The sequence below is a fragment of the Melopsittacus undulatus genome, chromosome 6, assembly GCF_012275295.1.
Source record: "Melopsittacus undulatus isolate bMelUnd1 chromosome 6, bMelUnd1.mat.Z, whole genome shotgun sequence".
In the NCBI taxonomy this organism is placed as follows: domain Eukaryota; kingdom Metazoa; phylum Chordata; class Aves; order Psittaciformes; family Psittaculidae; genus Melopsittacus; species Melopsittacus undulatus.
The window spans coordinates 50,186,652-50,213,488 of record NC_047532.1 but is presented as its reverse complement, the minus strand read 5'-3'; the positions used below and the strand labels follow the sequence as shown (position 1 = coordinate 50,213,488).

At 40.3% G+C, this 26,837-nt stretch overlaps 1 protein-coding gene across 4 annotated transcripts; it reads left to right on the top strand.

Annotated features, from left to right (window-relative positions):
* The first annotated feature begins 1,086 nt into the window (after window positions 1-1,086).
* Window positions 1,087-26,492, top strand: RNF2 (ring finger protein 2). 4 transcript variants are annotated; one of them, XM_031046734.2, is made up of 8 exons: window positions 1,087-1,220; window positions 1,688-1,781; window positions 17,152-17,240; window positions 17,616-17,776; window positions 18,893-19,108; window positions 19,874-20,146; window positions 21,283-21,454; window positions 24,159-26,492. In XM_031046734.2, exons 3-8 carry the CDS (start codon window positions 17,154-17,156, stop codon window positions 24,258-24,260), a joined length of 1,011 nt encoding a protein of 336 aa, XP_030902594.1. In that variant the 5' UTR covers window positions 1,087-1,220; window positions 1,688-1,781; window positions 17,152-17,153; the 3' UTR covers window positions 24,261-26,492. The 4 variants fall into 4 exon arrangements, with proteins under 4 accessions (XP_030902594.1, XP_030902592.1, XP_005146570.1 ...); XM_031046732.2 differs by having other exon boundaries at window positions 1,688-1,817; XM_005146513.3 differs by lacking the exon at window positions 1,688-1,781 and having other exon boundaries at window positions 1,088-1,220.
* The last annotated feature ends 345 nt before the right edge of the window (window positions 26,493-26,837 follow it).

The following is a 26,837-nucleotide window of genomic DNA, read 5'->3' as shown; positions in this document are numbered from 1 at the left end:
TTGTATCTTAAATACAAGTACATAGTCTTATTTCAGTTTCTGACCCTTGTTTGAGAAGTGTGAAGATGGCCCTATGCCTTTAGGTTGCATGACAATGTCACACTGCCCTAACTTCACGGTTCAGTCCTGCCTAGGGGTCCAGATTCATCTCATGGCCTACAAACGGCAAGCATGTCCCTCTCTTTGGAAGGGTGTCTGAGAACAAGACCAGTCAAGAACTGTGGAGCCTAGAGGGCACCTTCAGGGAGAAAAGCACAGCAAAGGCCAGACAGAGGCCATGCATTCGGTCCAATGTGTCCTGAGGCTGGTGGACCTGCTCTTGCCCAGAAACGATTGAACAACCTCACTCCATCCCTTCACCTGGCAATATGATGCAAGCGGCTGCTCTGGGTCAGCCCAGACTTCACTCAGAACATCGCCGCCTCCATCCCGCCTGCCTTTCTCGTCACAGAGCAGCCCGCACCACCTCACGCTAACCCGCTAGCTCCGGGGCAGGCACCGGGGCTGCGGAAGGCTCAGCCCGGAGGCGCTGAGTGCAAAATACAAGATCGCACCGATCGGCCTCAAGGAACGCGGCTCCCTGACTCCCTCTCGCAAATCGACACCGCCGGCGGCTGGCGCCGCTCCAGGACCGTGGCGCCGGCTCGGAGCAGGGGGCCGCTGCTGGCTCGAGAGCTTAGCCCTGCTGTAGGCTGTTAATGGAGACAGGCCATGGCTCGAGAGAGCGACGGCCGCGGGCTGAGGAAAGGGAGGGCGGCCGTGGGGAGCCCCGCTGCGCTCGGTGCCGCATCGCCCAGCGCTAGAGACCAGAAGTACGATGAAGGGGGCAGGAGCGCGGCACTGGCGCTGACAGGCGGCGGGGAACTGGGGCCCAGGCAGCCGCAGCAGAGGTGCGAGAGAGGCGGGGAAAGAAAACAGTAGCCCCCGCTCCAGCGCCGCACCCCGATAGAGAGAGAAGGAAGGAGGGAGGGAGGGAAAGAAGGAAGATGGGAGGAAGGGAGGGAGCTGGGCGGCCCGGTCACGGCAGCTACATCCGCGCTCCCCCTGCCCAGCCCCGGCCATGAATATGTAACTCCCCTCTATTTCCCGAGCTCCATTGCGGAGACTGCCTCTCGCCATATTGTGCTGCTGGAGCTGCGGCTCACCGCTGGCGAGAGAGGGCGGTGGGAGCTAGCAGTGTAGTGAGACGTCGGCGGCCTGAGGCTGAAGCCCGGCGGGCGGTGAGCTCAGGGTGACGGGCGAGGGCTGGGCCGGACTGGGTTGGGCTGGGCTGGGCTGGGCCGGGCCGGCTGCGATCGCCACCGCCGGGTCTCTCCCCCTAGTGGGGCAGGGAAGGGTGCCGAGCCGCCCGCTGTAGTATGGTGCTTCGGCCGGGTGCCTGGTACGGAGAGTGGACCCCGACCTGGCGCGGGCGAGGCGGAGGAGGGGCTGTTATGGCGGGGTGGGGATATTCCGCAGTGGGCTCTTCTCCAGGTTGCGGGGCTGTCTCAGGGGAAGCTGTGGTCAAGCTCCCCCGACCCCAGCGGGGCACTCGCTGCGCAGGTGGATGCGCTGCCCGCCGCGGCGTCAGGCGGCCCTGCTCGCTCGGAGTCCTTGTCAGGCTGCTCCCCCTCCCCTCCTTTGCGGGGCTGCCGGGGCCGGCGGTGGGGCCGCGGGAAAGACACGGACCTCTTCTACCTCCCTTCAGCCTGGTGCCTTTGGCGTTGCTGCAGAGCTGCGGGGAGCTTCTGAAGCCCTGAGCTATCCCTGGGGACCGGCGTGCGGCGGGAATATAGATAAATGTATGTGCACAAATACTCTGGAAGCTTCAGGGAGAGGTACCGTACAAAGCTCCGTATCACACCCGCATACCGTAACACTAGCCCAAAGGGGGAAGCATTGCCAAATGCCTTACTTGGGAAGGGAGAGCTGATTAACAGAGCCACAAACCATTGTTTTTATGAATTGCCCCTGCTTAAAATACGTTATGTTGAAATATGTCATATATGATTTATTGCTCTGTATTCCTAGTCTTTTGTTTCTCTTAAAGCCCATGCACATAACCATGCTGAACAGTATTTGCAAGGCGTGATGCTGATAAGTGTACTAAGAACAACCCGACTGCTCTTGTGAAAATGGCATCATTTCCAGCAGGGTATCAGGTGGAGAAAGGCACTGTGTCAAGAACTGTAGCTGTGTCTTCTCCCTTTACACTTGCTGTCACTGCTTCCGATATGAATTTAACACCTGTTTCTTGCCAACTTTCATAGTCTGTGGTAGCTGGCTCATCAGAATCATGTATTTGCCTTTCTTGGACTCATCCCATGGTGTAGCATATATATGAAATGCGTAGTCTGAGCAGTATTCTTCTTGGGGTTCTGTTAAGCTATTTATTTTTCAGACCCTCTTCTATGTAGAATAATTTGATCAAGTGTCTCATTCCCTAAAAATCTATAGGACAGCCAATGGAGAAAGATGATTTTCAGTATGATAAATCTTAATCCAGTCTTGTTTGGAAGTGTAGCTCCTTATAGCTCTATGTAATAGCTATGCATTGCACGCAGGCTTTTAAGGATTAAAGGAAATAGCTTGCATTTGAGAAAATGTAACTGGAGTGCAGGTAAAATTATTTTTGCTTGGGGAAAATTCTTTAATCAAATGTGTCATTCATTTGGTGACAAAGACTCGATTTGTCATTGGAGTTCCCTGCAGAGGTACTCTCATTTGTACTCATCTGTGTTTTCATTAAAAACTTTCATAATAAGATAACTTGACTTTTTAATACATCATGTCAAGCTCAGACCTGGCATTTAGCTTGTCAGCTAAGACAGAGGCACTTACTTTGAAAGTAGTGGATATCAATAAGCAGTACATTTTGCATTAAGAGATACTTGCTTGAAGGGTTAGGTTTGTCAATTGCTTTGAGATGGGAGGACTTTTCACTGGATAGGTGTTGGTGTGAGCCTCGGGGTTGGGTGGCAAGCTTTGCAGCTGGATCTGACTCTGTTACCTTACCCTTCAGTGATGGCATGTAAGTAAGTTTAGAGTATCTTTAGACCTTACTGACCCTGTGAATCGTCATTCACAATGTTCAATAAATATTTTCTGCATTCAGCTTCATAATAATAGTGGGACACAGATTTTTCGTTGAAGGAGTTTTTTAACTTCTTCAGTGGTTAAAATCTTGAGCTTTGGCTTCAGAGCTTTGAAACACCAGCCCTGCTACAGCTGCCAAGAAAAACACTGCCTGCAGTATCTTAGGTTGAAATAATATGCATATGCTAGTGGAATAAATTGCTCGGGTCTCTCTTTATCAATGATACTTAGTGTTTTAAAAGTTAATGCGTGGTAACGTGTTGAGTATAAAGACTTGGTTGGGTCTTGGAGAAGTTTTCTGGCATTTTCAGGGCTGCGTTATCATGAAATAGAAATACAGTTGGCACCTATAGGAAAACCATCAGTTTTATATGTGTAGTAAATGGTGGGATGCGTGAATTTATTCAGCTTCTTTACAATGCTTCTCTTTCCCTTGCCTAACAAAACAAATGCAAGGTGGGGAAGGAAGCAAGGGGAAAAAGGGACTTCAAGAAATGAGATGTAAATCTGCAAGTTGTATTTTTGTTAAAGGAGCACTGGGTCTAGTCTTAATGAAGCACCAGTTCAAAGAACATGCATGAAAGAAGTATCAGAGTAGAGGGATTACTTCCACTTTTTTTTTTCCTCCTTTTTTTCCCCTTCACCTACTTTCTCCTGAATAGATTAGCAATTTAATAGTGTTGAAAACAGGAAGGAAAAATATTGGAAGGGGGGATGTTGTTGACCCTCAGCTTGGGTCTGCTTACTGATGAAAATAACTGGCCTTTAAAGTTGACCTTAAATTCTTAATTTTCTGAGGAATGAGCAGTGTTTGGTATGATGGAGAGGTTTAGACTTGTTACAGTGGAGAAATATTTTAGGAATTATCACAGTCTGCCTACCCCCCACTTCTGGATCATAGAGCTCTCTTGTGAACAGCTGGGAGCAGTAGTATTCTGCTAACTAATTAAAAACCTAATCCATTCTTTACTTTTTACCTCTCAGGGATAACATTAAACTATTTGGGATGATTACTGGGTTTAAGCTATGAAAGTATTGCTCCTGTAGTGCTGTTTACAAAATGTACAGTTTTATTTGAGAGAGCGTCCTTAAAACACAGATCGTATTTAGCTGTCACCCAACTTCTGATGAAAGCTGTCTGGTTGCCAAATTAACAGTTTTGTTTCTATATACTTATTGTAGCTATTAAATCATTCATCATGAGATGACTCAAGTCTTTCTTCTTATTTCTCAAGGGTTGGAGTGAATTTATTTTCTGTTGACTAATAACCATGCCATCTTTTGTTCTCATTAAAAAAATTATATCACTATTGGTTGTGGCTAGCTTCTCTATGATAACTGGTAAGTGGGTGAGAAATTTTTGTGGCTAACATAGGTCTGGAAAAACTGAAAACCAAGCATATTTCTTAAATTCAGAATTTCTCCCACAACATAAATTCATTAGAATACTCCTATTTATATTAATAAATGTGAGGGATAGTCAGTATGTTGTATGCTGAAGACAAGGATAAGAAAGTGGCAGTACATGCAAGTTACAGTATATCTGGGACTACACATACCTCTGGCAGGAGGTTTGTTTTTTATCTGAGTGAGCAGTATTATCTGAGTTGTATTAAAACTGCAAAGTCCTCAAGGTGAAATAGAATCAGCACATTTCATTATCACCACTGACAGTGGGTTGGGCTGTGGGTAGAAAAACAGCTGTGTGACTTATTTTTGTTTCCTTTGGTTGATTTTTCTTGATTATCTGTTTTGTTTTGTTTTCCTGCTGTAACTGTAGCTATAGAAGTAATTCCTACCAGTAGTCATCAGTCAAGGACTGCATTTCTCCTAATTTCCAACGTAAAAACTGGAAGTAGACTAGTTTTCTGGAGACCTAACCTTTGCTACTGAGCTAATAACAGCATTAGTGGAGGTGGGAAAGATCACTTGAATAGTAGTACAAGTATGTTCATAAAATTTCTAAAAAAATGTATGGCAAACTAAAAAGTAAACAACGGGGGTATTGAAAAGGTCAAACTTAACCTTATTGATTGCAGTGGTCAGTTCTTGCTTTTGGCCACTCTTATTTCAGGGAGACATTGATTAGCCTTAGAAAATGTGCCAGCAGTGCTGTGAGGGTAAGAAAGTACTGTAAAAACAAAAGGACTAGTTCTGAAGGATAATTCTGTGGCATGGGAATACACTGCACAATAGCAGGGCACAGAGTATTTTGATATGGTCACATCCAGGTGAATGTGGTCTTTTATTGCAGACTGTGAGTTCCAGTGCACTATAAACATGCTACTAGAGAATGAATTTTAAAAGAGGGGGGGGAAAAGTAAGTCTTATTAAAAATATCCTAAGATAAAATGTATCATTCCTGGCCTGTTTGTATGTATTTAGTTACTGGGTTTTTTTGCTTTTGTTTGCTCCTAAAAGTGTGTTATCCTTCCTACTGTAGTCTGCTACAGTATTGAAATGACTTCTAGGCAGGATTTTAGAAAAGCAATTTTGCTTTTCTCCTTCACAGTTGGTTATTAATTGTGAAGTCTGGAGTTGATTTAATTCTAAAGAGCTTAGGAACTTAATTCTTGAAGCTCACCTGGGTTAGTCTGGCATGCACTATATGGTAGCATGCTTCATAATATGAAAAACTTTGCATAAAATTTACCAACTAACAGAGAAAATTGCAATTCTGCTCACTCCCCCAGAGTGCTGCTTGCTGCTTATTTTGTTACTTCCCAGGGCTGAATTATGACTTGGTAATGAGGGCTGGATTATAGCTTGGAAATGGCTGTTTTACTTTTTACATGAATTGTTGACGAAGGCCTGGCTCATTTGAAGTCAAGTGCTTGCCTGATCTATTGACCCACATCAAGAGTGGAAAACTACTGTTCTTGTAAGTTTTGTTTTCACTCTTGGCAGAAGGCATTAATGTTTCAGCATATTTTAATACTTGCTTTGGACAAGATACAGGGAGTGTGTCAGGGTAAGTGTCAGCATTTTTTAGCTTTAATGATTAAAATAATTTGCAACCTGTTGCATTAGAACAGTGGGCAATGTTTTTTGTTTGGGTTTTTGGTTTTTAGTTAGAGAGGGTGTTTTTTGTTTTGTTTTGTTTTCTTGTACCAAAACCTGAAAATTTTTTACTTAATCCTTCTGAGGAATCTAAGCGTTTAAATTTAGGAATAGGCTGGTTTTGAAATGTGACGAATTTGAGCATTTGCAGGTATGACAGCGAGAGGGAAAAGGGTGAATTCTGAGTTATCTTAAAGTAACTAACATGATACAGAGAGAGTTCCCTGGAAATGATGGTAAATTTGTGTATTCAGTTTTTGTAGCTGAGGAGATGCCTGGGAGGGTATGATACAGAACTGTAGATAAGAAGTTGAGCACTAAGGACTGAGATTATCAACCCTAATGGAGTGATCCAGGAGGTAGCATGAAAAGGCCCCTGATGCCTTTAGCAGGGAATGTAGATGTCGTTCAAATAAATTTAAATTTGAGCATCAGGTACATAGGAGCAATGTACATGGACATGTAGTGCTTCTACACTAATATACTTCACTGCTATAAATATACAGAGAAGCACCAACTTAAAATAATGTACTTCTGTAATGCCAAAGGTATCTGAATGTTCTTAACACTGGGATGAAACTACCTTGAGTATAATGAAAAGTTTAATTTGATGCTTTTTTTTTTCTTAATGCTCTTGCCATCCAAAATGGAAAGAATATCTGTCTCTCTTTGGTCACTTCTGTTGGCACTAGATTAATTGAGTTCTTCCATAGGTGTACATATGTTTAGCAGATGGTTTGTATGAGGTCATAGCACAAATGTTTCTAAAGGCCAGGGTGAGCAGCTTGATGTCCAGATTGGAAATGCTGCCCTACTCCATGGGTCAATTCATTTCAGGTCCAGTAAATTGTGAATGGCAATTAATGGCAGGATCCCACATCTTAAGGCACTAGGCAAAATCCTTTCTTCCTTAGGAGTATAAATACAGTGAAGAAATTGTAAAAGACCATGTGCTAGCAAGATAGTGTGTTTCAGCAATAACTGTGTTACTTTTTTTTTTCCTGTCTGTCAGATGTCATCTGTCCAGTAGCTTGATGGATGTTCCATAATGACAGCATCAGGTTTTGTTACTTGGTTTTCAAGGAAGGATTTTTTTTTTTTTATTTTGAAGAAAAATACCTATTAAGTTTATGGGGCAGACCATGGAAAAATGTGAGTCTGGGGCTAGTTGTGAGGAAAACTAAAAACTAGTAGTGTGTTTGAGAGGGACAATCATGTTGGAAAACCATCTGTAGTGCTGCTGACTGTTGAGGCTGTTAAACTGCACTGGTGCCTCAGATTTCTCTGCATTCCTCAGTTTTATTGGCTGCTTTGGGACATTTTTGAGTTTGTGGTCTTGAATTAATACTTTTTTTCCCTTGTTTTCACACCCTCCTGGCTGCTGGTGCTCTAGGGCAGAAATGAAGTTTTCTGTCTTTGCTAACTGCTCTTTACAGGCTGACAAAATTGTATTCCTCAGTTTGGCCATCTGAAAATGCAGAGCTTTGTAATACTTGCTTTGGGAATAAATGTAGCTTCCCTTATTTTTATGTACTTCAGTGCTGAGTTACCATAAAGTACCTTTTCATGTAATCAGGTCTCTTCTAGATGAAAAGCTTTGTTATTGAAAGTAATGGGATAAAAGGAAAAAGTATGACTCTTTCTAGGATGTGTATAATGAATTTGAATGAACTGCACATGTTGATAAATACAGGCTCAATTTTAAGTGGCAAATGAGAATCTGGCAAACTGTTTTAAAGATTCTTTACTTTTCAAGCAGCCTGTAGAGATACTTGCAACTTCTGCTAGTGTGCATTCTGGTGACACAATATTATGAAGAAAAGGAGAACATGTTATTTTTTCATACAGAAGAGGCTGGATTTGTATTTTAAATGTAGAACTTGGCACAACTTTTAGTGTGGGGGACATCTGGCACTCGTGTGTGTACAAATAGCTTTATTGCATTTGTAACTTCTTCACTGTGCCAGTCGATCAGTTATCTAACATTCCGTGGGAGTTGGACATACCCATCTGAAAGTGCTTAATTTTAATGTTAGTTTTCTGTTTTTGTTATAGCAAAACTGTTTTCTCAGCCATAGTGAGGCTTTCTTGATGTAATTGATCAAAACATTTGACTGTTAATCTCTTAATTTAATTCTGTAAATAAAGTAGGAAAATAGTATGACAAGGAACCAATGCAAACATTGTTAAAACGGGATTGTCAGGATGTTTATCACATTTTACCTATTTCTCAGTGTGCATTACCCATATCCTTCAAGAGTAATTGAAACTGGAATGGCTTAAGGTAGTGAAAGGGTAGACCTGATTTAAATTGCTTCATCACATTTAAAAATTCACCATGGTGTGCACTGCAGTCAGATTATTTGCATTAATATATATTATTATTTACAGTCATATATAGCCTCAGGATGGTACCAGCTGTTCTTTATTTTCATGCATTTTTATTCAGACTTGGTTTCTGTTTATTTTGTTTAGCTCACAACTGGGTTTCCAAGTTTCCTCTTTAAGAATGAAATACACAACCCCTTAAAATGGACCTGAGAAAAAAGGAGAGAGGATACTTAACTGCATGTCTCATGGCTAATAGCTTTCCTAAGGTACAGATTATAATGTTAGCCTTCAAGCAACCATAAATGTGGGTTTTGTACCATCATTCAGTTGTCCAGCGAAGTGTGTAAGGGCAGCAGCTGAATCTGCAGTGAAGGTAGATGGGAATTTTTCTGTAGGCTGACATTTTCTTAACTCTTGCAGTAGGTTTGGAGAGAGGTGGAAGAGCAGAGGCTTCCTGCAATGTGCTGGAAACTGGGTCGTTGCAGGAGAGCATAAGGATAATACTGTCTTTCCTTGTGGCATTTGGGAAGGACTGTGCTGACACTTGTAAGGATTTTTTGGGGGGAGTGAATGTGCTAAGTAGGGTTGTAACGATGCAGATGATTTTAAACACACACTGGCAAAGCCCAGCTGAGGATGACGCCCTGACAAAAATCTGACTCTTTCCTTATTTCCCAGCAACACTGTTGCCCTGGTGTTGCTGGTGTGCTCCTTTCATCTCTTTCATGGAGCATGTAAAAACAAGCTGTAGCTCTGTCTCTTCTCCCTCCCCTTTTATTGGTTTCTGGTTTTGGCTTTTTGGTTTGGGTTTTTTGGTTTTTGGGTTTTTTTTATGTTGGGGTTTGTGTGGTTTTGGGTGTTTGGTTTTGTTTTTTTATTGTTTTTTTTTTTCCTAATTCAGTGTTTCTATGCCACAGATACAGTCCAAGGATCTGTCTGTTGCATTAAAAGGACAGAAAGCATGGTCTAAATACTTGTTGTTTGTTATCAGATTTGACTTCTGAAGCATGTAATTGCTACTTGAAGTTTCAGCTTTATTGTTTACATTAATTTGGCATTTTTAATAGTCTTTTAATTGGCTTTGATTGTGCTTCTAGTTAATGTGTACAGAAGTATTTTAAACACTGGCTTTGTGTAAGCATTGCTAACCAGTCATTTTTAAACATAGTAGATTGTTTCCAAAGGAGCTCACATTACTATGGAGTATTAACTGATAAAGTGTTTGGTAATTATTTTGAAATTAGCCCATGAATGTACTTCTAGGTGTTCTGTGATGGGAGCTGAAACTATTCTCTTGGTAACATTCATCTTGTAATCTGTATCAGATCTTCATGAATTTGCAGACTGACTACCAATCTGTTACCACTCACAGCTCTATTCTAACAGCTGTGAGTATTACAGTTGGGCAGATACCTTCAGCTCTCAAGAGGCCTGCCTTTCAGTAGCTGCTCAAGACCCAAGGCAGTTTTGCTTGCTGTTGGTCAGTTTAAATGTACATACAGGAGAAACTGTATTCTCAGAAAACATTTGTATGTTGTTTTGGGGCTGATTTATTAGTTTTCCAATTTAAACAAAAATACCTAGTTGGGGCTTTCACTGCTGATTCCACAAGTTCTCAGAAGATACTTAGACAGTGTTCTTTCTCTTAAATGGCTTTATGGGTTGGAACTAGATGTTCTTAAGGTCCTTTCCAACCCTAACTATTCTATGATCCTATGATTATATCATGTATTTATGGAGGAAACTCCCACATTAAGTAGGCTTATAATATTCCATATAATATTCAGCCACATAGATTGTAAAAAGTGTGTGGAGTATGAGAGGGTCCTGTTCAAGTTTCTTCAGCTTTCTGTTATGGCAGTGCTTTATTGGCTGATTAATGTTAGTTGCTATTGTTTTTTCTTGTCTGTGTCACTTTCTATATGGCAAAACTAAGTATAAATGTCCCTGATAGTGAGATAACCCCATAGTTAGAATAATTAGGGTTGGAAGAGATCCTCAGAGATCATCTAATACAATTTCCTGATAAAAGCAGGGTCAATTGTATCAGGTTGTTCATGACCACATCTAGTTGAGTGTGACTGTCTCCAAGAGTGGACATAGAATCATAGAATAGTTAGGGTTGGAAAGGACCTTAACATCATCCAGGCCTAACCCCCCTGCCATGGGCAGGGACACCTCAACGCTAAACCATGCCACCCAAGGCCTTGTCCCGCAGCTTCTCTGAAGTGACCTCTTATTAGTGATCTGTTTGCCGTGGCTTTATACTGTCAGTATAAAATTAGTTTTCCCTATGAATTTTGCTGCCCAACACTTAGGATTTTATTCTGTCTGTCCATATGTCTTTAGTCATGGCACATACTTTCTCATTTTGTTCTTAGCAGCTTATGTTATGTTGCTTTATGTGTGGCTCATGCTATGAGTCCACAGCACAATCTCCTAAAGATTTTAAATGGGGCTTTAATGACTGCAAGAGATTATGATGGATACCAAATCACATCTTATCTCTTGATGCTCTAAGACTGACAACTTGAACCTTGAATATTGGAGGTGAGCTGCACTTCAGAAGCTCTGTTTATGAATTAATGAGCTTGACTTTGTTACAGCATTGCTGTTAACTGATTGTATCAAGAGAAGATGACTTTACACATGGCTAGTAGAACAGTGAATTCAATTTACAAATGCAAAGAAGTTAAAACCTTCCCAGTAAGGGATGTTGTGACATTGAACTTGATATTGGGAAGACAAGGACTGATAGCTGAATGAACTAAAAACACTTTAGTAAGACATCCCTCTCTCAAGTTTATCCCCTTTTGAGATCAGTATATAATTACCATGAATGCCATATAAACTTGCTGAGAGGCAATTTGAGGAGAGGTGGCAATATGAGTGAACAAGCAGAAGAGGATGGGGAGGCACAGACAAATGCAATGACATACTTGTTCAGGATCATCGAGCAGTTAATTTCAGAGCTGGGAACAAAATGAGCTCCAGGCCAGAATCTGATTCAGCTGTCTCCCAGGGATTTTAAGATCCAGAGATGAAAAAAGCTTCAGAAAAGAGCAAATAGTAAAAGCACTAGATCGCTTTACATCCAGTTGTAATCTAGAACTAGTGCTAGAATACAGTCTGAGATGCCAGTGAACTGCAGTGAAGATAAATTCTTTCAAATAATGTCTATCCAGAAATGTTTGAGTTATTTTCAAATCAAGCACTTAGTAAAAAAGCAGAAAGATGTTATATTTTAGAATGCTTTAATTGAATAAATTGAAATGAATGATTGAATACTTTGTCAAAACATGCAATTTGTTCTTAATACTAGTTAAAGTATCAGAGAGTAAACTGTAAAAACTCTAATCCCGTTATATTTCCAAGTAACTTCACTATGATACCTATTTTTAAAAGAACTAATCCCTTGGTGGGGGGGAAGGAATGGTTGAAGGTGCTGTTGAACTTGGCATAGCAAATAGAGGTCAAACTCGTACTGTTTTAAGTTTAAATATTAATCTTGTAAAACTTGGAACAAAGATAATTTGATTTCTAAGGATTTAATACTGTATAATTTTTTTTTTAAGAACCTAGTGCAATTTTTATCCTTAAGTGTTTTTTTTTGTATGTGTGTGTGTGTGTCTGGTTGTGGGGTTCTTTTGGTTTTGTGTTTGTTGTTTTTTTTTGTTTGTTTGTTTGGGTTTTTTTTATTTTGTAGGTTTTTGTTAGGTTTTTTTTTTTGGGGGGGAGTTGGTTGGGTTTTTTTTGGTTTTTGTTTTCATGAAAGTATCAGAGATCAGTACTGTTTTGAGCTCAATAGGAATGTCCTGTTTGTGGCTGGGATAGAGTTAGTTTTCTTCCCAGTAGCTGGTGCAGTGCTGTGTTTTGGATTTAGTCTGATAGCAATGCTGATAACACACTGATGTTTTAGTTGTTGCTAAGTAATGCTTACCCCAATCAAGGACTTTTCAGTCTCTCATGTTCTGCCAGGGAGGAAGTACATGGGAAGCTGGGAGGAAGCTGAGACAAGACACCTGACCCAAACTAGCCAAAGGGGTATTCCATGCCCCAGCACGTCATGCCCAGTATATAAACTGGGAGGACTTACCCAGAATGGGCTGATTGCTTCTTGGGAATGAGCTAAGCCCCAGTTAGAAGGTGGTGAGCAATGATGTTGGCTATCATATTATTTGTTGTCCTGTTTTTTTTTATTTCTCTCTTTATTATTTCCCTTTTAATTATTATCATTATTAGTATTATTAGTATGCTATTACACCTTTCTTTTTAAATTGTTCTTAACTCAACCTACAGGTTTTAGCTTTTTTCCAGTTCTGTATCCCACTGTGGGGGGTGAGCTTGTAGCTGTGTGGTATAGTTATAATTATCTCTTCCAGCTGCTTGGTGCCATTCCACCATTTCTCTGATCTCAACGTGTGCAAACACAAACACACATGCAGTCTTTGCCTGGGCTAAAATAGGCACTGCAAAGTGTTTTGGAGGATAATTCAGGTTGTGAGTGGTCTTTAATGGCATCTGGTAGAAAGTCCTGGCTCCCTGGTTAAAGCAGGACCACCGTCAAGGTTAGTTCTAAGCTAGGGCTCAGGAAATCTCAAAATTTCATAAATGGCAAATAAGTCAGAGTGATTATACATTGATGAATTTCAGGGTGGTTTAAACCTCTGAAATGGTAAAGTAGGGAAGAGCAGGCAGGAGCAGTGACATGCTGCTGCTGAACTCCTACTTTGGATGCCTTGTAGCCAGAGCAGCCAGCCTGTCTGCAGCTCTGAGTGGTCTGAAGGGTACTTCTTGCAGCTGGAATTTATATTTACTGGCCATTTTCAGGAATGGGATACCCAAATGCCTAGCCTGCTGTGACTCATGGCTATCTTTGAGCAATTAATCAAGTGTATTCCAGTGTAAGAGCTTGTAAAGTGGATGTGGTGTGACAAGTGCAGATGTTGCTCTGCTGGAGGGTTTTTTAAAGTGCGTTGGAAGGACTTGCTGGCATAAATTCCCCAGTTGGTAAGTAGGCAGATCAGAGCGGCTTTTCTGGTGGGGTCTTTCATACTGTTACTTTCTTCTGTAGCTGTCTCTGTTTTCCAGTGCTTCAGGAACAAGGTCTGTTTTGTTAAATTTTTAAACCTCAGCTACTTGTCTTCAAATTTGTTTTACAAAATAGTCTGCAGACGGATGAGCACAAGGAACAAGATTGCATAAGCCTGTTTTCCAAGGAAATCCAAATTAAATAGCAAGATTTTCAGATGAAGTTATGTGGTGCCTTTCATTGAAGCTGGTGGGCTCATTTCCCAGCTCTAGTTAGGGGGCTATTCCACTTGTGGATAAAGTTTGGTTATATAAAGTTGATCAAAAGTTTCTGAAGCTCCTTAAAAGCCGTACAGGTGAGTTCTGTTTTTCTTTGGTTTTGATATTCTGGCAATGTGGAGAACTTGGAAACATTCTGGATACAAAAAAATCACAATTTGCATGTTCTGATAATCTTTAGCAATCTCCCTGTCTCATCTTCCAGTTTTCTTCTATAAAAAACCACTAAACAACTAGGCAGGTTTTATGACTAAATACTGAATGTTAGCTTGCTTCCCTTTTTTCAGATGCTGTTTGGAGCTGGGGAGTGACAAGGAATCAAATCTGAAGAGATTTATAGTGTTTCTGGCTCTCAGATCTGTAATATATTCTTTTGATTATATCAGTCAGCTCTTGCTTTGATAGTGACAGATGTGTGTACTCTGTAATTATTAAGTTTATCCTTAAGAGTTTTACTGTGCCTTGAAGACTGAGTCAGTCTGAAGGATTGCAGGTTTCCTTAGAATGCTGTTCTCTGGCTATATCATAAATCACAACAACTAGGACTCGTTAATGACTCTGAGAGGAAGATGTTTGATCTGCCTACAGGAATGTGGCTTCTCCCACTTACATCACCCTGTTGTGTGGCTGCTTGCTCTCCTCTTATATCCAGAGGGTATGTACAAGCCATAAAGGTAAAAATTGATAAGAATTCAAAAGTTGTTGTGTGCGTTAGAAGATTTTTCAAAAACCTAATGATGAGAAAAGGCTCACAGGGGGTACATGAACTCACATTGTTCCTAATGCTAGCACGTGTGACCTGTGAAGAAGAGATCTGGTCATCTTTGTTTAGGAAATGGAAAATATCTGATCAACATATTTGAATTGACCATGTTTCCACTGGTGCTCAAATTTTGACTTTGGACGTACCAGGGGCAGAGGAAGTGTTTACTAGTGATGAAGGGGATTGTGTGAATCTGTCCAGCTTTAAGGCCAGGGTTTTCCTTCTTAAAAAATTTAAAGTGCTATTACTGTAGACCTTAGGGTGAGAATGAAGGACTTGGCATCTCAGATTAGAAGCCTGTAGAATAAAGTTGATCAATTATTTATCATGACACTTGTACCATGTCTTCTGCAGTGTAGCCTCAAGCTTGTAGGCAAGGTTGCAGTATAAATGGTAGTGTTAATACACTTGTTCTCCAGATTGATAGGTTTGCTGACAGTCTGGCACTTGGAGAGTTGCTTTTTTCTCTGTTAGTAAGTGTATGTCTGCAAGTTTAGGCAAGAAGTTACTTGTGCATGTGATGATCTCTTTACTATGGGGCCACTTAGGTGAGCTCTTTACTGTGATAGAGTTGCATAATGTTTGGAGCAGGCTTTTGTGTTAAGGCAGGTTGGATTTAGTGGGACTTAGTTGTCTTTGCTGCAGTCTTGACTGTAAGTTTCAGCAGATTTTGGGAAAGGTGTGAATGATCAGTAGCTTCACAAATTTCTTTTAGTAGTTAGAATGATAATTAATTAAATGTGTCAGCTTTTAAAACACTATCTAGTATCTAGTGTGGACACAGAAGAATAATGTTGGGCCTCTGTTACAGCAATTGACTGTCAACAACACATAATAAAAATCCTTATCCTGGAGGATTTCACTTCCTGTATGCCAGAAATTACCTTAAATAATAGTGGAAATTAGAACACAGAAATACTGTTTTCTTTATTTGCCATTAGTATGCTTTTCAGTGCTGTTTTCTTTACTGAGATTTGTCACTTAATACCATAATTAAATTCATACCTCTGAATAATTTAAATAAAATGCCCTGAATCCCGACAGGACAGCCCAATGCTTGGCCAGACTGGGAGCTGACAGTCCTCAGCTGGGTTGTGATGGCTTGTCACTTTTAATGGTGAGGTGAGATCTTACTTTTCTGATCAAAACAGAGGAATATGTTTCTTGTGGCAAGTAAGCTGCATTTTTAGGGCACAACATTTATATAGTAAAAATTGGAGTTGACAGTCTGTCATCTCCTAATTATTTCTTTTGATGTGTCTTCAGACCCTGATTGCTTATTAGACACAATAGTGGATTTGGCTACTTTGTCAGGCTGTTCTTTTTTTTTTACCCTCTCCTTTTTTCATAAGGTGAGAAAACCATAGTTTCTGTGCCTGGGTAAAAGTAGATATAATAATCTTTGCTGCACTGTTTCTATTGCTTTTCCATCAACAATTAATTAAAGCTTATAAAGCAGCCTTGCTCTCCAGAGAGTTTGACCCTTTTCCTATAGAACTTGATGAATTGGAAAGGGGATTATAATGTACCTGGCAGTGCCAGTAGATTCAGCATTTGGCTGCTGATTTGGATGGTCTGGAAATACAAACTTAGGTTAATAAAAAAAGAAAAACATTACAAAAAGGGAGAAAGCACTCTGATTTTTCCACCTAGTAGAAACGTCTGCAGCTACAGTCTTGCTTCTTACATGGTTACATTTATTCTTTAAACATACCACACAGTGTGGGGTAAGTTTTCCTGCCTCAGGGGAAAGATGGAGATGACTGTCCCCTCTCCTCTCCTTGTGAGCAAATTCTGCAGCAGTGATTGTGGAGTGTATCAGTTGTCTTGTTGAGTGCAGTTATTTCTAGCCCTATTTCCAGAACTATCTACCACTACTGATACAAAAATGATACAAAAAAAACCCCTGATAGTGTGTGTATGATTTGGGTTTCTGAAACTTAAAAACTTCTTACCACCCCCACCTCCCCAGGTCATTGAGAATCAGGTGCACATCAACTAAAGCCCAGCAGGACTGTGCAGTAAAACTGGAGCTCTTGATTGAAATTACCCATCAACTAGGTTTTACTTGACCTTTAGAATTCTCTAAAATTCTGATTAGAAACCCCTGATGATGTCTTTTCAGGAGGAAAAAGAAAAGCATTATAGCATGCTTCCAGTGAACATGTTTAGCTAGTTTGCTGTGTATAATCATGACCTTCCACTTGGTTGGAAAGTAGACCCTGTTTGACCCACATGCACGTTTGTAAGTGGATGCTTTATGAATGTTTTCCACATCAGGTGGCATTTGCAGCTTTCACATCACACAGCCAAATTTTACTGCCCTTCAGTTCTCTGTCACTTTTGTTTAACAGCCTTCATTGATTTTTTTGCAAAGCATTCATGGCTGACAGACTCCCTCTAATTTTTCTGGAGTGGTACAGAGCACAGGGTTAGCCATCTGTAACAAAGTGGAGCCTGGTATTTGGATGAACAAGGGTTCCTCCTGTGTTTCTGCTTTGTTGGCACAGACTCCTATGACTCTGCACTTGCCAGGGAAGGCTGCTCAAGAGAGCTGGCTCCTGTAGCCAAGTGTATGGGAATGTGCAACTTGTTTCTCTTTTTCTTCCCAGCCATGTCTCAAGCCGTTCAGACAAATGGGACGCAACCTTTAAGCAAAACGTGGGAGCTCAGTTTGTATGAATTGCAAAGAACGCCTCAGGTAATATGTGCTAAAGAGCTGGCCTTTATGGCAGGGCTTTTTAAGATACTTTTTAGAACTTGAAGCTTGATGTGTAAGATTGTCTTTTAGGAGTGTTAACTGCCTATTCTAAACTATACCATATTTAAAACCTCCTTCCAAACCAAAACCTCTCTTGTGATATTAAAAACAACCAATCAACCAAAAAAAGTTGTTGGGTTTTTTTTTCCTTTCTTTAGCAGCACGCGCGCATGTGTGTGTGTGTGATGTGGTTGTGCTTGTCTTGGTTTTTTTGTCTTTTTACTGTGTTTCTCTTTAAAGAAATCGGAAAACACGCAATCTTTCTGAAAAAGCTACTGAATTCCATTAAAGAACTTGTACTTTATTTTATGTTAGGAAGCAATCACTGATGGCTTGGAAATAGTTGTGTCACCCAGGAGCCTGCACAGTGAACTGATGTGTCCCATCTGCTTGGATATGTTAAAAAACACCATGACAACAAAAGAATGTTTGCATCGCTTCTGTGCTGACTGTATCATTACAGCCCTCAGGAGTGGGTATGTAAATACCATTACAAGAAAAGGGATTTCACTTTATATGAAAACGCAATCAATGAAATCCGTCAAGTCCTGGGTGTTGATGTGGAACAGTTAAGTGCCTGTGCCCTGCAAGTTTCTGAATGTGTAGCACACCTTCCATATTTCATTCTTGTGTGTTCAGCTATCTGTGGCAGACCAGATCTGTTTGTTTCCTCATGTGAAAAATCATCCTATAACTTTCTTGCAAGGAGGTAAAAAACCTCTTTTATATTTTTTTTTAAGATCCAGTAACAGCAAAACAAAAAAATACACATTACTTTCAAAAATGAGTCTCATTTCCTTTCTTCTTCCTTTTCCTAATAATAAATTGCAAATCGTGCGTCCTTTCAACTGTGTCCCTGCTTCCAAACTTCAGTACTGAAACAACTTATGATAAAGTAAAAATAATTTTTCTTGTATTCTTCAGTTACAAGTTCACATTTCCCCAAAAATCTATCCTTGATAATGGCAATTACTTGTGTTCTCACTTAATTAGCTGTGCCTCTGTAAATTTTGATGAGTAATGAGCAAAATTACATTAGAGAGAAACAAGGAATTAAGGATGCCAGTGTTTCAATTATTTAGGCCTCTCCCTTTAACAGGAAAAACATTGTGTGAACCTGGTATTTTAGTTAAATGGGAGCAAAATGTTAGGAAGCAGAAGACTCTTAGTTTTTGCAGTAGTTAGTGCTTGAACTATAGAATAGGTTCCTTAATCTTTCTTTTGTCCTGTAAATGTCATGTAAGACTATGTCTTAGTATGATTTCCACTAGACATGCATTTTTTTCTAGGTGAAAATCCAGTCACAGGGTTAAGGGAAGAAGTGGTTTACAGAGTGGAGCTTTTGAACTCTCAATAGCATACTTTAAAACCAAACCAAACAAACCCCCCCAGGAAGCAGGAGATATGTTTGGGTTTTTTGTTTAAATGTCTATCTGTAACTACCTGATCTGTCAAAAGATAGAAGCCCTATTCCAGATTGACTATAAATATTCAGTGTTAGTGAGCACTTTTGACTATGAATTGCAATGTCAGGACAGACTTGTTCTTGCTGGAGAGTTAGTATTGTTTTGTTCCTTCTTGTTCATGTCCAGCAACAAAGAATGTCCCACGTGTCGTAAAAAGCTAGTTTCAAAAAGGTCATTGAGACCAGATCCCAATTTTGATGCTCTCATCAGTAAAATTTATCCAAGCCGAGATGAATATGAAGCTCATCAGGAGAGAGTGCTAGCAAGAATCAGCAAGCACAATAACCAGCAAGCTTTAAGTCACAGCATTGAGGAAGGATTAAAGATTCAAGCTATGAACAGGTATGTAATCCATGTGATTTGTCCATGTGTAGCCTTGTTTACCTTAACACTAAAAATACAGTCTGTCCTCACTCCTGTATAGCTTGAGATTTCTCTCCTCTGAAGTCTGCCAAAATAGTTTGTAACCTTTTATCTACTGATAGAAACCTTTGTATCACTCCCTGCAACTTCTGTGACAGCCTGATGTAGACAGATTTCATTTTAGCTTCATCAAATTACGGCTATTGTGTTTTAGATAATAAACTGTAATACAATTAATCCTGTTCCAACATATTACCATTACATACAAATAAGTGCACATAACACCAGAACTTGTGAATTAAGACAGATCTAAAACATAAGGCTGGAATATGTGTTTTTCACACAGTAGTGAAATTCTGGGTGTGTATTTAAATCTAAGAGAGCCAGCTGTGAAGGAGGCCCCAGATGTTATGTTGTGGGGAAGCATGGTGTCATTTGTATTTTTAATCACATATGGATTCATATTTAGATGAAGATAAGGGTCTGAAATTGCCTGAAAAATAAAAACAACCATATGAAGTTAAAAATTATCTTAAAAGATGTCTAAACCCATGTCTATAACATGTCTAAAAGATGTCTGAGGGATAGGAAAAAATCTATAATCTTGTCTATGAGTTTGGGTTTGTTTGTGGGTTTTTTTTTGAGTAAGAATGGATGGGTTTTTTTTAAAAAAGTTTGTATATCTCTGAAGCTTGTGCATACACTGCATTGGCTTAGTGTTTATTTCTACCTATTTCTGATTAGGTTGCAGAGAGGCAAGAAACAACAGATTGAGAATGGTAGTGGTGCAGAAGATAACGGTGACAGTTCACACTGTAGCAATGCCTCAACACACAGCAATCAGGAAGCGGGTCCTAGTAATAAGAGAACCAAAACATCAGATGACTCTGGGCTAGAACTGGACAATAACAACACAACTGTGGCAATAGACCCTGTAATGGATGGTGCCAGTGAAATTGAATTAGTTTTCAGGCCTCATCCGACCCTCATGGAGAATGATGACAGTGCACAGACGAGGTAAATGTTTTCTATTCCTCTTCATGAATGCTGCTGTTATTTTCTGGTGATTTTGTGTTCTATCACTTCTCGGGGCTTTTAAAAATCAATTTACTTTTGGTCATACCACATGCTGTTTAACTATGTGCACTCTTTCTGTTTCAAGTCAGGTAGATGGTACTGTGCAACAATTATAAAAATACAGTAACAATCTGGTTTAAGCCTTTGTTTGCAAATAAAGATGTTTTTAAGTTTCTAGTGTTGCAGTTCACAGTAGGTACTAGGATGATGGCATCAGCCCCTTTCTACTTATTCTAAAACTCTTTGGGAATAAACAAACTGTCCATGTCAGCAGTTTTCAGGGCAACTTTGTGTCAGCAGGATTTGTGGTTTTGTAGGCTGGAAGCTTTTCCTGGCATTTTTTTTCATGATCCCCTCCAAGCACAGACTGCAAATTTTGGATCACAGCAATGTACAGTCTCATATTTTCCTCAGGTCCCTTCCTGGCTTCCTGTCACGATGAAACATATCTCTGTAGTGTCTTTAAATATATTATAAGCCTCAGCCAGCTTTTCTTTTTGGTTTGAAATTGCAAAGGAATTCTTGGGGTTGTGCTGAAAGGCAAAAAGAAAGCCAAGCTTCTGGGAGAGGCCTCTACAGCATTTGTGTCAGCCTTTAATTCTTGAATAAAGACTTGAAGTGAGAGCAGATTGTGAGACAATAAGTAACTTTAACAAAGAGCAGAGATGAAGAAAGTGTCTCATGTATAGCTCTGGCACCTTCATGGCTTTCTGTCCAGACACTTCAGACTATATCTATGATCATATTTCAGCGGTTGTGAGTAGTTCTCAAAACCCCTTGAGAACCTGTTGTAAGGTTTTTCATTTTGAGCAGACGACAGGGCAGTGTTGTCTTCTCTCTACAAAAGAGCAGGAGGACCTGTGGGAGAAGTGTCAAGAAGATGCAAGGGCACTTAGGAGCAATTTAATTTGGTAAGCTGCTTCCAAGTCAGAGGTGAAAGCAATTATAATTCTTGTTTGTGAACTGTCTTTAAAGGCCTTTCACACTTGATGCTTAGTATCTGGGGGGTGTTCCAGCTGTCTTGTTCCCATACCTGCAACTCAAATGTCTGACTATCTTTGTGGTTGTTGTGACAGATACATCAAGACCTCAGGCAATGCCACTGTTGATCACTTGTCCAAGTACCTAGCAGTAAGATTGGCTTTGGAGGAGCTTCGTAGCAAAGGAGAATCAAACCAGATGAACCTTGACACAGCCAGTGAGAAGCAATATACCATTTACATTGCTACTGCCAATGGGCAGTTTACTGTGAGTAGAATTTGTATCTAAGAGTAACACTGAGCATCAGTACATGTTTGATATAGATCTCATTAAAATCCACTCAGCTGGACTTTTCTGCAGTCAAGTTAGGTGTAAAATTCATAGCAGCAGATTGTTTATCAGAGACACAGATAAATTGCTTTTTAAGAAAAAGTGTACAGCAGAAGCTTTGGTAGTAGAAAAGGAGGTATAAAATTACTTTTGGAAAATGCAGTTATGACAGCAACTACAAGCTGATTTATGCTATTATTTTACAGTTAAACTTTAAGAGAAAAAATATTCATCTGAGAATCTTGTTTCAAGAGCAGATAGCTCTAGCACTAGGAAGCATCTATTTTAAGGTGGCATTTCTCCAATTCCATGTAGGCTTCCACAGTTCCTGAGTATGCTTAGGGAAGAACCACTTGTGTCAGTTGCTGACTTCAGAATGTAGATACAAGGCAATATCTCAATTAGATTGATCTCTGAGCCTGGGCATTTATCTGAATAAAGTAAGTCATATGATTAATCATAAAATTGTACCATAGAATGGTTTGGGTTGGAAAGGGCCTTAAAGATCATCTAATTCCAACTCCCCTGGTTGTTCAAGGCCCCATCCAACCTAGTGCTGAACATTTCCAGAGATGGAGCAGCCACAGTTTCTCTGGGCAACCTGTTCCAGGGCTTCACCACCCTCACTAAAAAGAACTTCTTCCTAATACCTGATCTAAATCTACTTTCAGTTTTAAGCTATTACCCCTTGTCTTTAACTAGTTTTTCTTATAAAAAGTCCTTCTTCAGACTTGTAGACCCCCTATAGGTACTTGGAAGGCTGCTATAAGGTCTCCCTGGAGACTTCTCCAGGCTGAACAGTCAATCAGTCTGTCTTCATAGGAAAGGTGATCCAGTCCTCTGAGCATCTCTGTGGCCCTCCTCTGGGCTCACTCAAGCAGGTCCACATCCTTTTTATGTTGGGGGCCCCAGAGCTGAATACATTACTGCAGGTGGGGTCTCACAAGAGTGGAGTAGAAGGGGAGCATCCCTTCCCATGACCTACTGGTCACACTCCTTTTGATGCAGCCAAGCACAGGGTTTGCTTTCTGGATGATATCCTTCCAGCATGTTGACTGCACCAGAGTCTGGTGTCATCAGCAAACTTGCTGAGGGTGCAGTCAGCCCCACTGTCCATGTCACCACAAAGGTGTTGAACAGTGCTGGTCCCAATACCAACCCCTGAGGAATGCCACTTGTCACTTGTCTCCACCCACATACTGAGCAACCTTTGAGTGCAACTGCAACTCTTGAGTGTGACCATCCATCCAATTCCTTATCCACTGAGTGGTCCATCCATCAAATCCAGTTTAGAGACAAGGATGTTGCATGGGACAGTGTCAAGACGCTTTGCACAAGTCCAAGCAGATGATGTCAGTTCCTCTTCCACCAATGCTGTCACCCTGTCAAAAAAGGACACAAAATTTGTCAGACATGATTTGCCCTTGATAAAGCCATGTTGGCTGTCACCAATTACCTCATTTTCCATGTGCCTTAGCATAACTTCCAGGAGGAACTACTCCATGATTTTGCCAGGCACTGAGATGAGAATGACTGCTTTGTAGCTCCCTGGTGCCACGGAATGGACTCAGTCAGAGATCAGTATGATCAGACCAAAAGCCATTTATTGCAAAGCATTAACTCCTTATATACTATTGCTTACACACACCTACAGCAATTTGGCATGTCATGATTGCATACTTGTCTTAAAGACCCTTAGTGACTAACATATAATTGGTTAAGCACAGGTGTGAGAACTTGACCTCGAACGCTTGCCAACAGTCCACAGTTCTCATAACTCAGTGAATTCCAGCTCCTTCCTATCTTGCTTGCTTAGGCTTCCTCGGGCCTCTCATGGTCTTGCTGTATCTTTCAAAGTTATTCAGAGTTCATGTACCAAATATCCATTCTCCTGTGAGAACACTGTCTCTACACCCTGGATCTTACTTTTCTCCTGTTTTTAAAATGAGGGTTATGTTTTCCCTTTTCCAGTCAGTGGGATCTTCACCAAACTGTCACGACTTCTCAAATATAAGGGAAAAATGACTTGGCAACTTCATCCACCAGTTCCCTCAGGACTCGCACATGCATTTCATTAGATCCCATGGACTCGTGTACCTCTAGGTTCCTTAGACAATCTCAGACCCAATCTTCTCCTACAGCAGGCAGTTCTTCATTCTCCCAGTCTCTGCCTTTTGTGACTTGGGCAGTGTGGCTGGAGCTCTTGCTGGTGACGACCAAAGCAAAAAAGTGATTAAATATGTCAGCTTTCTCCATGTCCCTGGTAACCAGTCAGAGATAAGCAGATGCTTTGCATTAAGAGTCTATTTCAAACATGACTAGGTGTCCCTTAGACAAAGGCAGAGATGCTTCTGGTATAAATACTATCTACTGTTTGCAGAGAGGAAAAACTGAAGTTTACTTACAACTATATTCACTTTGCAGAAATGTTCTTGGGTGCTGTTTTAAGTGAGATCAGCAAGAGTTAACAACAGCTTGCATTGCTGGTTTTTGACACCTAGTGTTTAGCTAGTAACTTGTGCCACATTATTGGTGACTCCTTTAAGCTGGCACAATCCTCTAATTTAAATAGTCTGGTTTCCACAGCGCTAGCTTTGCAAACCATCAGACATTTCATTTCTGTTTTGGTGTTCTCTTCTAGGTATTAAATGGGTCCTTTTCCTTGGAACTGGTCAGTGAGAAGTACTGGAAAGTGAACAAACCCATGGAACTGTACTATGCACCAACAAAGGAACATAAATAAGCTGAGCTGGAAAACTGAGATGGGACTAACTCTTTTTATAGCTATGACTTCTTTAATATTAAAAGAAGGCACCACCATTACATTCATGGACAATACATGTGGTGCCTTCAGGCTCTCAGTATACTTGTTAATATGATTACAGTATTCTGGGTTGTATTTAATTTAGTCTTTGTTTTGGGCTTTTGGTTTTTTCCCTAGGAGACTAAATGACCTTATCCAATGCATTCCAGTGTTTGACATGCTTTTTTGTTCCTAATGCATGATAACTGAATGAGTGTTCCAGTTTGGAATTTCTTATTTTGTCCAGGTAAATCTGGATTGCTAATATATTTGACACAGTTATAGTAGCCTCTGTGAAGTATTGAGCATTGGATGGCTAAGTAAGTCTATTCAATAGTAACATATACAAAGGAATGTGTTAAGTGTTGTACTTTGCTAATGGTTATCCATATAAAATATTGGTAAACAATTTCTGATAGTCTTGCAGCTAGAAGTAATCCAATCAGTCATTTTCTTGTGAACTGAGATGTAGTGAGAAAACTGACACTTTAAAACCTTGCTGTTTACTGGGCCTCACACTTCAGTGCAAGGTGATTCATGAGATTGAAATACTCATTACAAAGCAAGCCAGTCAAAAAAAAAAACAACCAACCAACCAAACCCCAAACAAGCCAAATTCTTAACTTTCCCATGTAGAATATGCCAATCTGGATGCACACTGCAGCTTCCCATGTGGTCTATATTGTAGTGTAAACACAAGCCTAATTGAAGAAAATCTGGAAGTTTTAGTTTTACAGCCCTACTATGTTCCCTATAACAGATTTTTATTGTGAATGTATTAGAATATTCTGTAAAGAACTGTTCTGGAAAGTCTGTTTTTTTAAAAAAGCAAATTCCCCAAATTCCAGCACATGAGCATAATGCAACATCAAAATGCTTTGCTTTATGGAATTTGTGCTACCCCACCACCCCAGCTGTGAGCTTCAGTTTGAGCAGGGAGGACATAAGCTGCTTGAGGTTTTTCTTTTACTTTTTGCCTTTTTTTTTTTTTAACCATAGCTTAACAAATGTGGTTTAGCACTTTGGAAGACAATTTTAGTACTTGATAAAGTTTACCATTTAGTGTCTTAAATTTAAGTACAAGTTTTAAAACTTGGCAGTAGGCTGTTGTGTGAAGTCCAGTAGCTACTGTTCATTTGCATGTTAAATTCCTCTTACCTCCCTCTGGACCTTGCTACCACTTAATGGGGGTCGCTTTATCCGTTAGCATTCTGTTTTAAGGGAAAATATGTTACTGTGAATTTCCTTTGCTCTGAGACTTGCTGATGAATCTTGCACCCGTTTGCACCTGAAGCTAGAAGCAAGCAAAGTTGCTATGATAGGTGAGAAGTAATGTATTTTAAACCTTACGGTATTGCTCCTTCTTCTTCTTGCCTGTAATCAAGACTGGTTTTGGCATGTGGTACATAAAGAAGGAAGTACCCTTCCATGGCTTGTGTCTTTCAAGCCTAGCACTTGTAAATATGCATCCATTCTGACTGCTGCTTCGTACCAGCTGTATCCCAATGTGAAAACTGCACATACTCCTTTGAATACCTTTTTTCTCCTACTGGAAAGACTTTTTTTGTTGACAGAAAATGGAAGTTGTCAGGCCCCAGAACATAGAGGGGGCAGTTTGTAAGGAACTACATTGTTCATGAATTTCTGGTGAAATGTTGCATTGTGTAGACTAGTAGTGCATGTCCACTAAATATAATCGGGGGGGGTGGAAGGGAGCAGTGATTATAAATGCTTTAAAATATATGAGGAATCTTCTAGATTAGTTGCAGCATACCTTCCCATTGTGATAGCTAAGGTAATATTCAGTCCCTTAAGCAAGAGAGATGTTTGTGAAACTGAGCAGTCTGTCTAGGAGGTGTCTGTCACTTTGTCCCCAGTTCTTTAAAAGTGTGGGAGAATGTGAAGCTTTTATTTTCATGTTGTAGTGAATTTATTGAATATTTATGTTCTTTACATATTATATATATAACTTAGTTGTTTGATTAAACCATTGATTGCACTGTGGCTCTTTACTCCTATAAACCTTTGTTTTCAAGACAACTTTACCCTTCCACTTTTTAAAGCCATGTTAAGAACATAATGTATGCTAGGTACATGTAAGCCTAATAGCTCTAGTATTCAAGTAGTCACACTGGAACTGTCAAACTGACAATAAAAGAAAAAATGTTGTCAGTAACCTGTTGGGAATTCCAGTGCTGCTTCCTCCTACAATTCATGAAAGAAACCCTTTGGACAACTCTTGCTTGTTTGTTAGTGCTGCTGTGTTTGTGATTTTCCAAAAGAAAGGGACCAGCTGACTTCTACTGGTGTTGATCTCAGTCTGGCCCCCAGCACAGTTAGTCCATTGAAACTAGCTGAGTTTCTGTGCATGTTGCATGTCATGAATGAGAAATGCAAATCCATATAAAAGATAGCCGCTTTACCACTTACCAGTCATAGGTGCTGCTGTTCTAATCATATTCTGGCCATCTGACAGAGGAAAAAAGCCTGAATTGCAGGGAAAAGCCTGAACTTCAA

Excerpts from the sequence above, each read along its gene's own strand:
- RNF2 (XM_031046732.2), top strand. The coding sequence starts at position 1,784 with ATGTGCACAAATACTCTGGAAGCTTCAGGGAGAG. Across the intron at positions 1,818-17,151 it reads TCTGGAAGCTTCAGGGAGAG|CCATGTCTCAAGCCGTTCAG; the intron begins GTACCGTACAAA and ends TTTTCTTCCCAG. Across the intron at positions 19,109-19,873 it reads AAGATTCAAGCTATGAACAG|GTTGCAGAGAGGCAAGAAAC; the intron begins GTATGTAATCCA and ends ATTTCTGATTAG.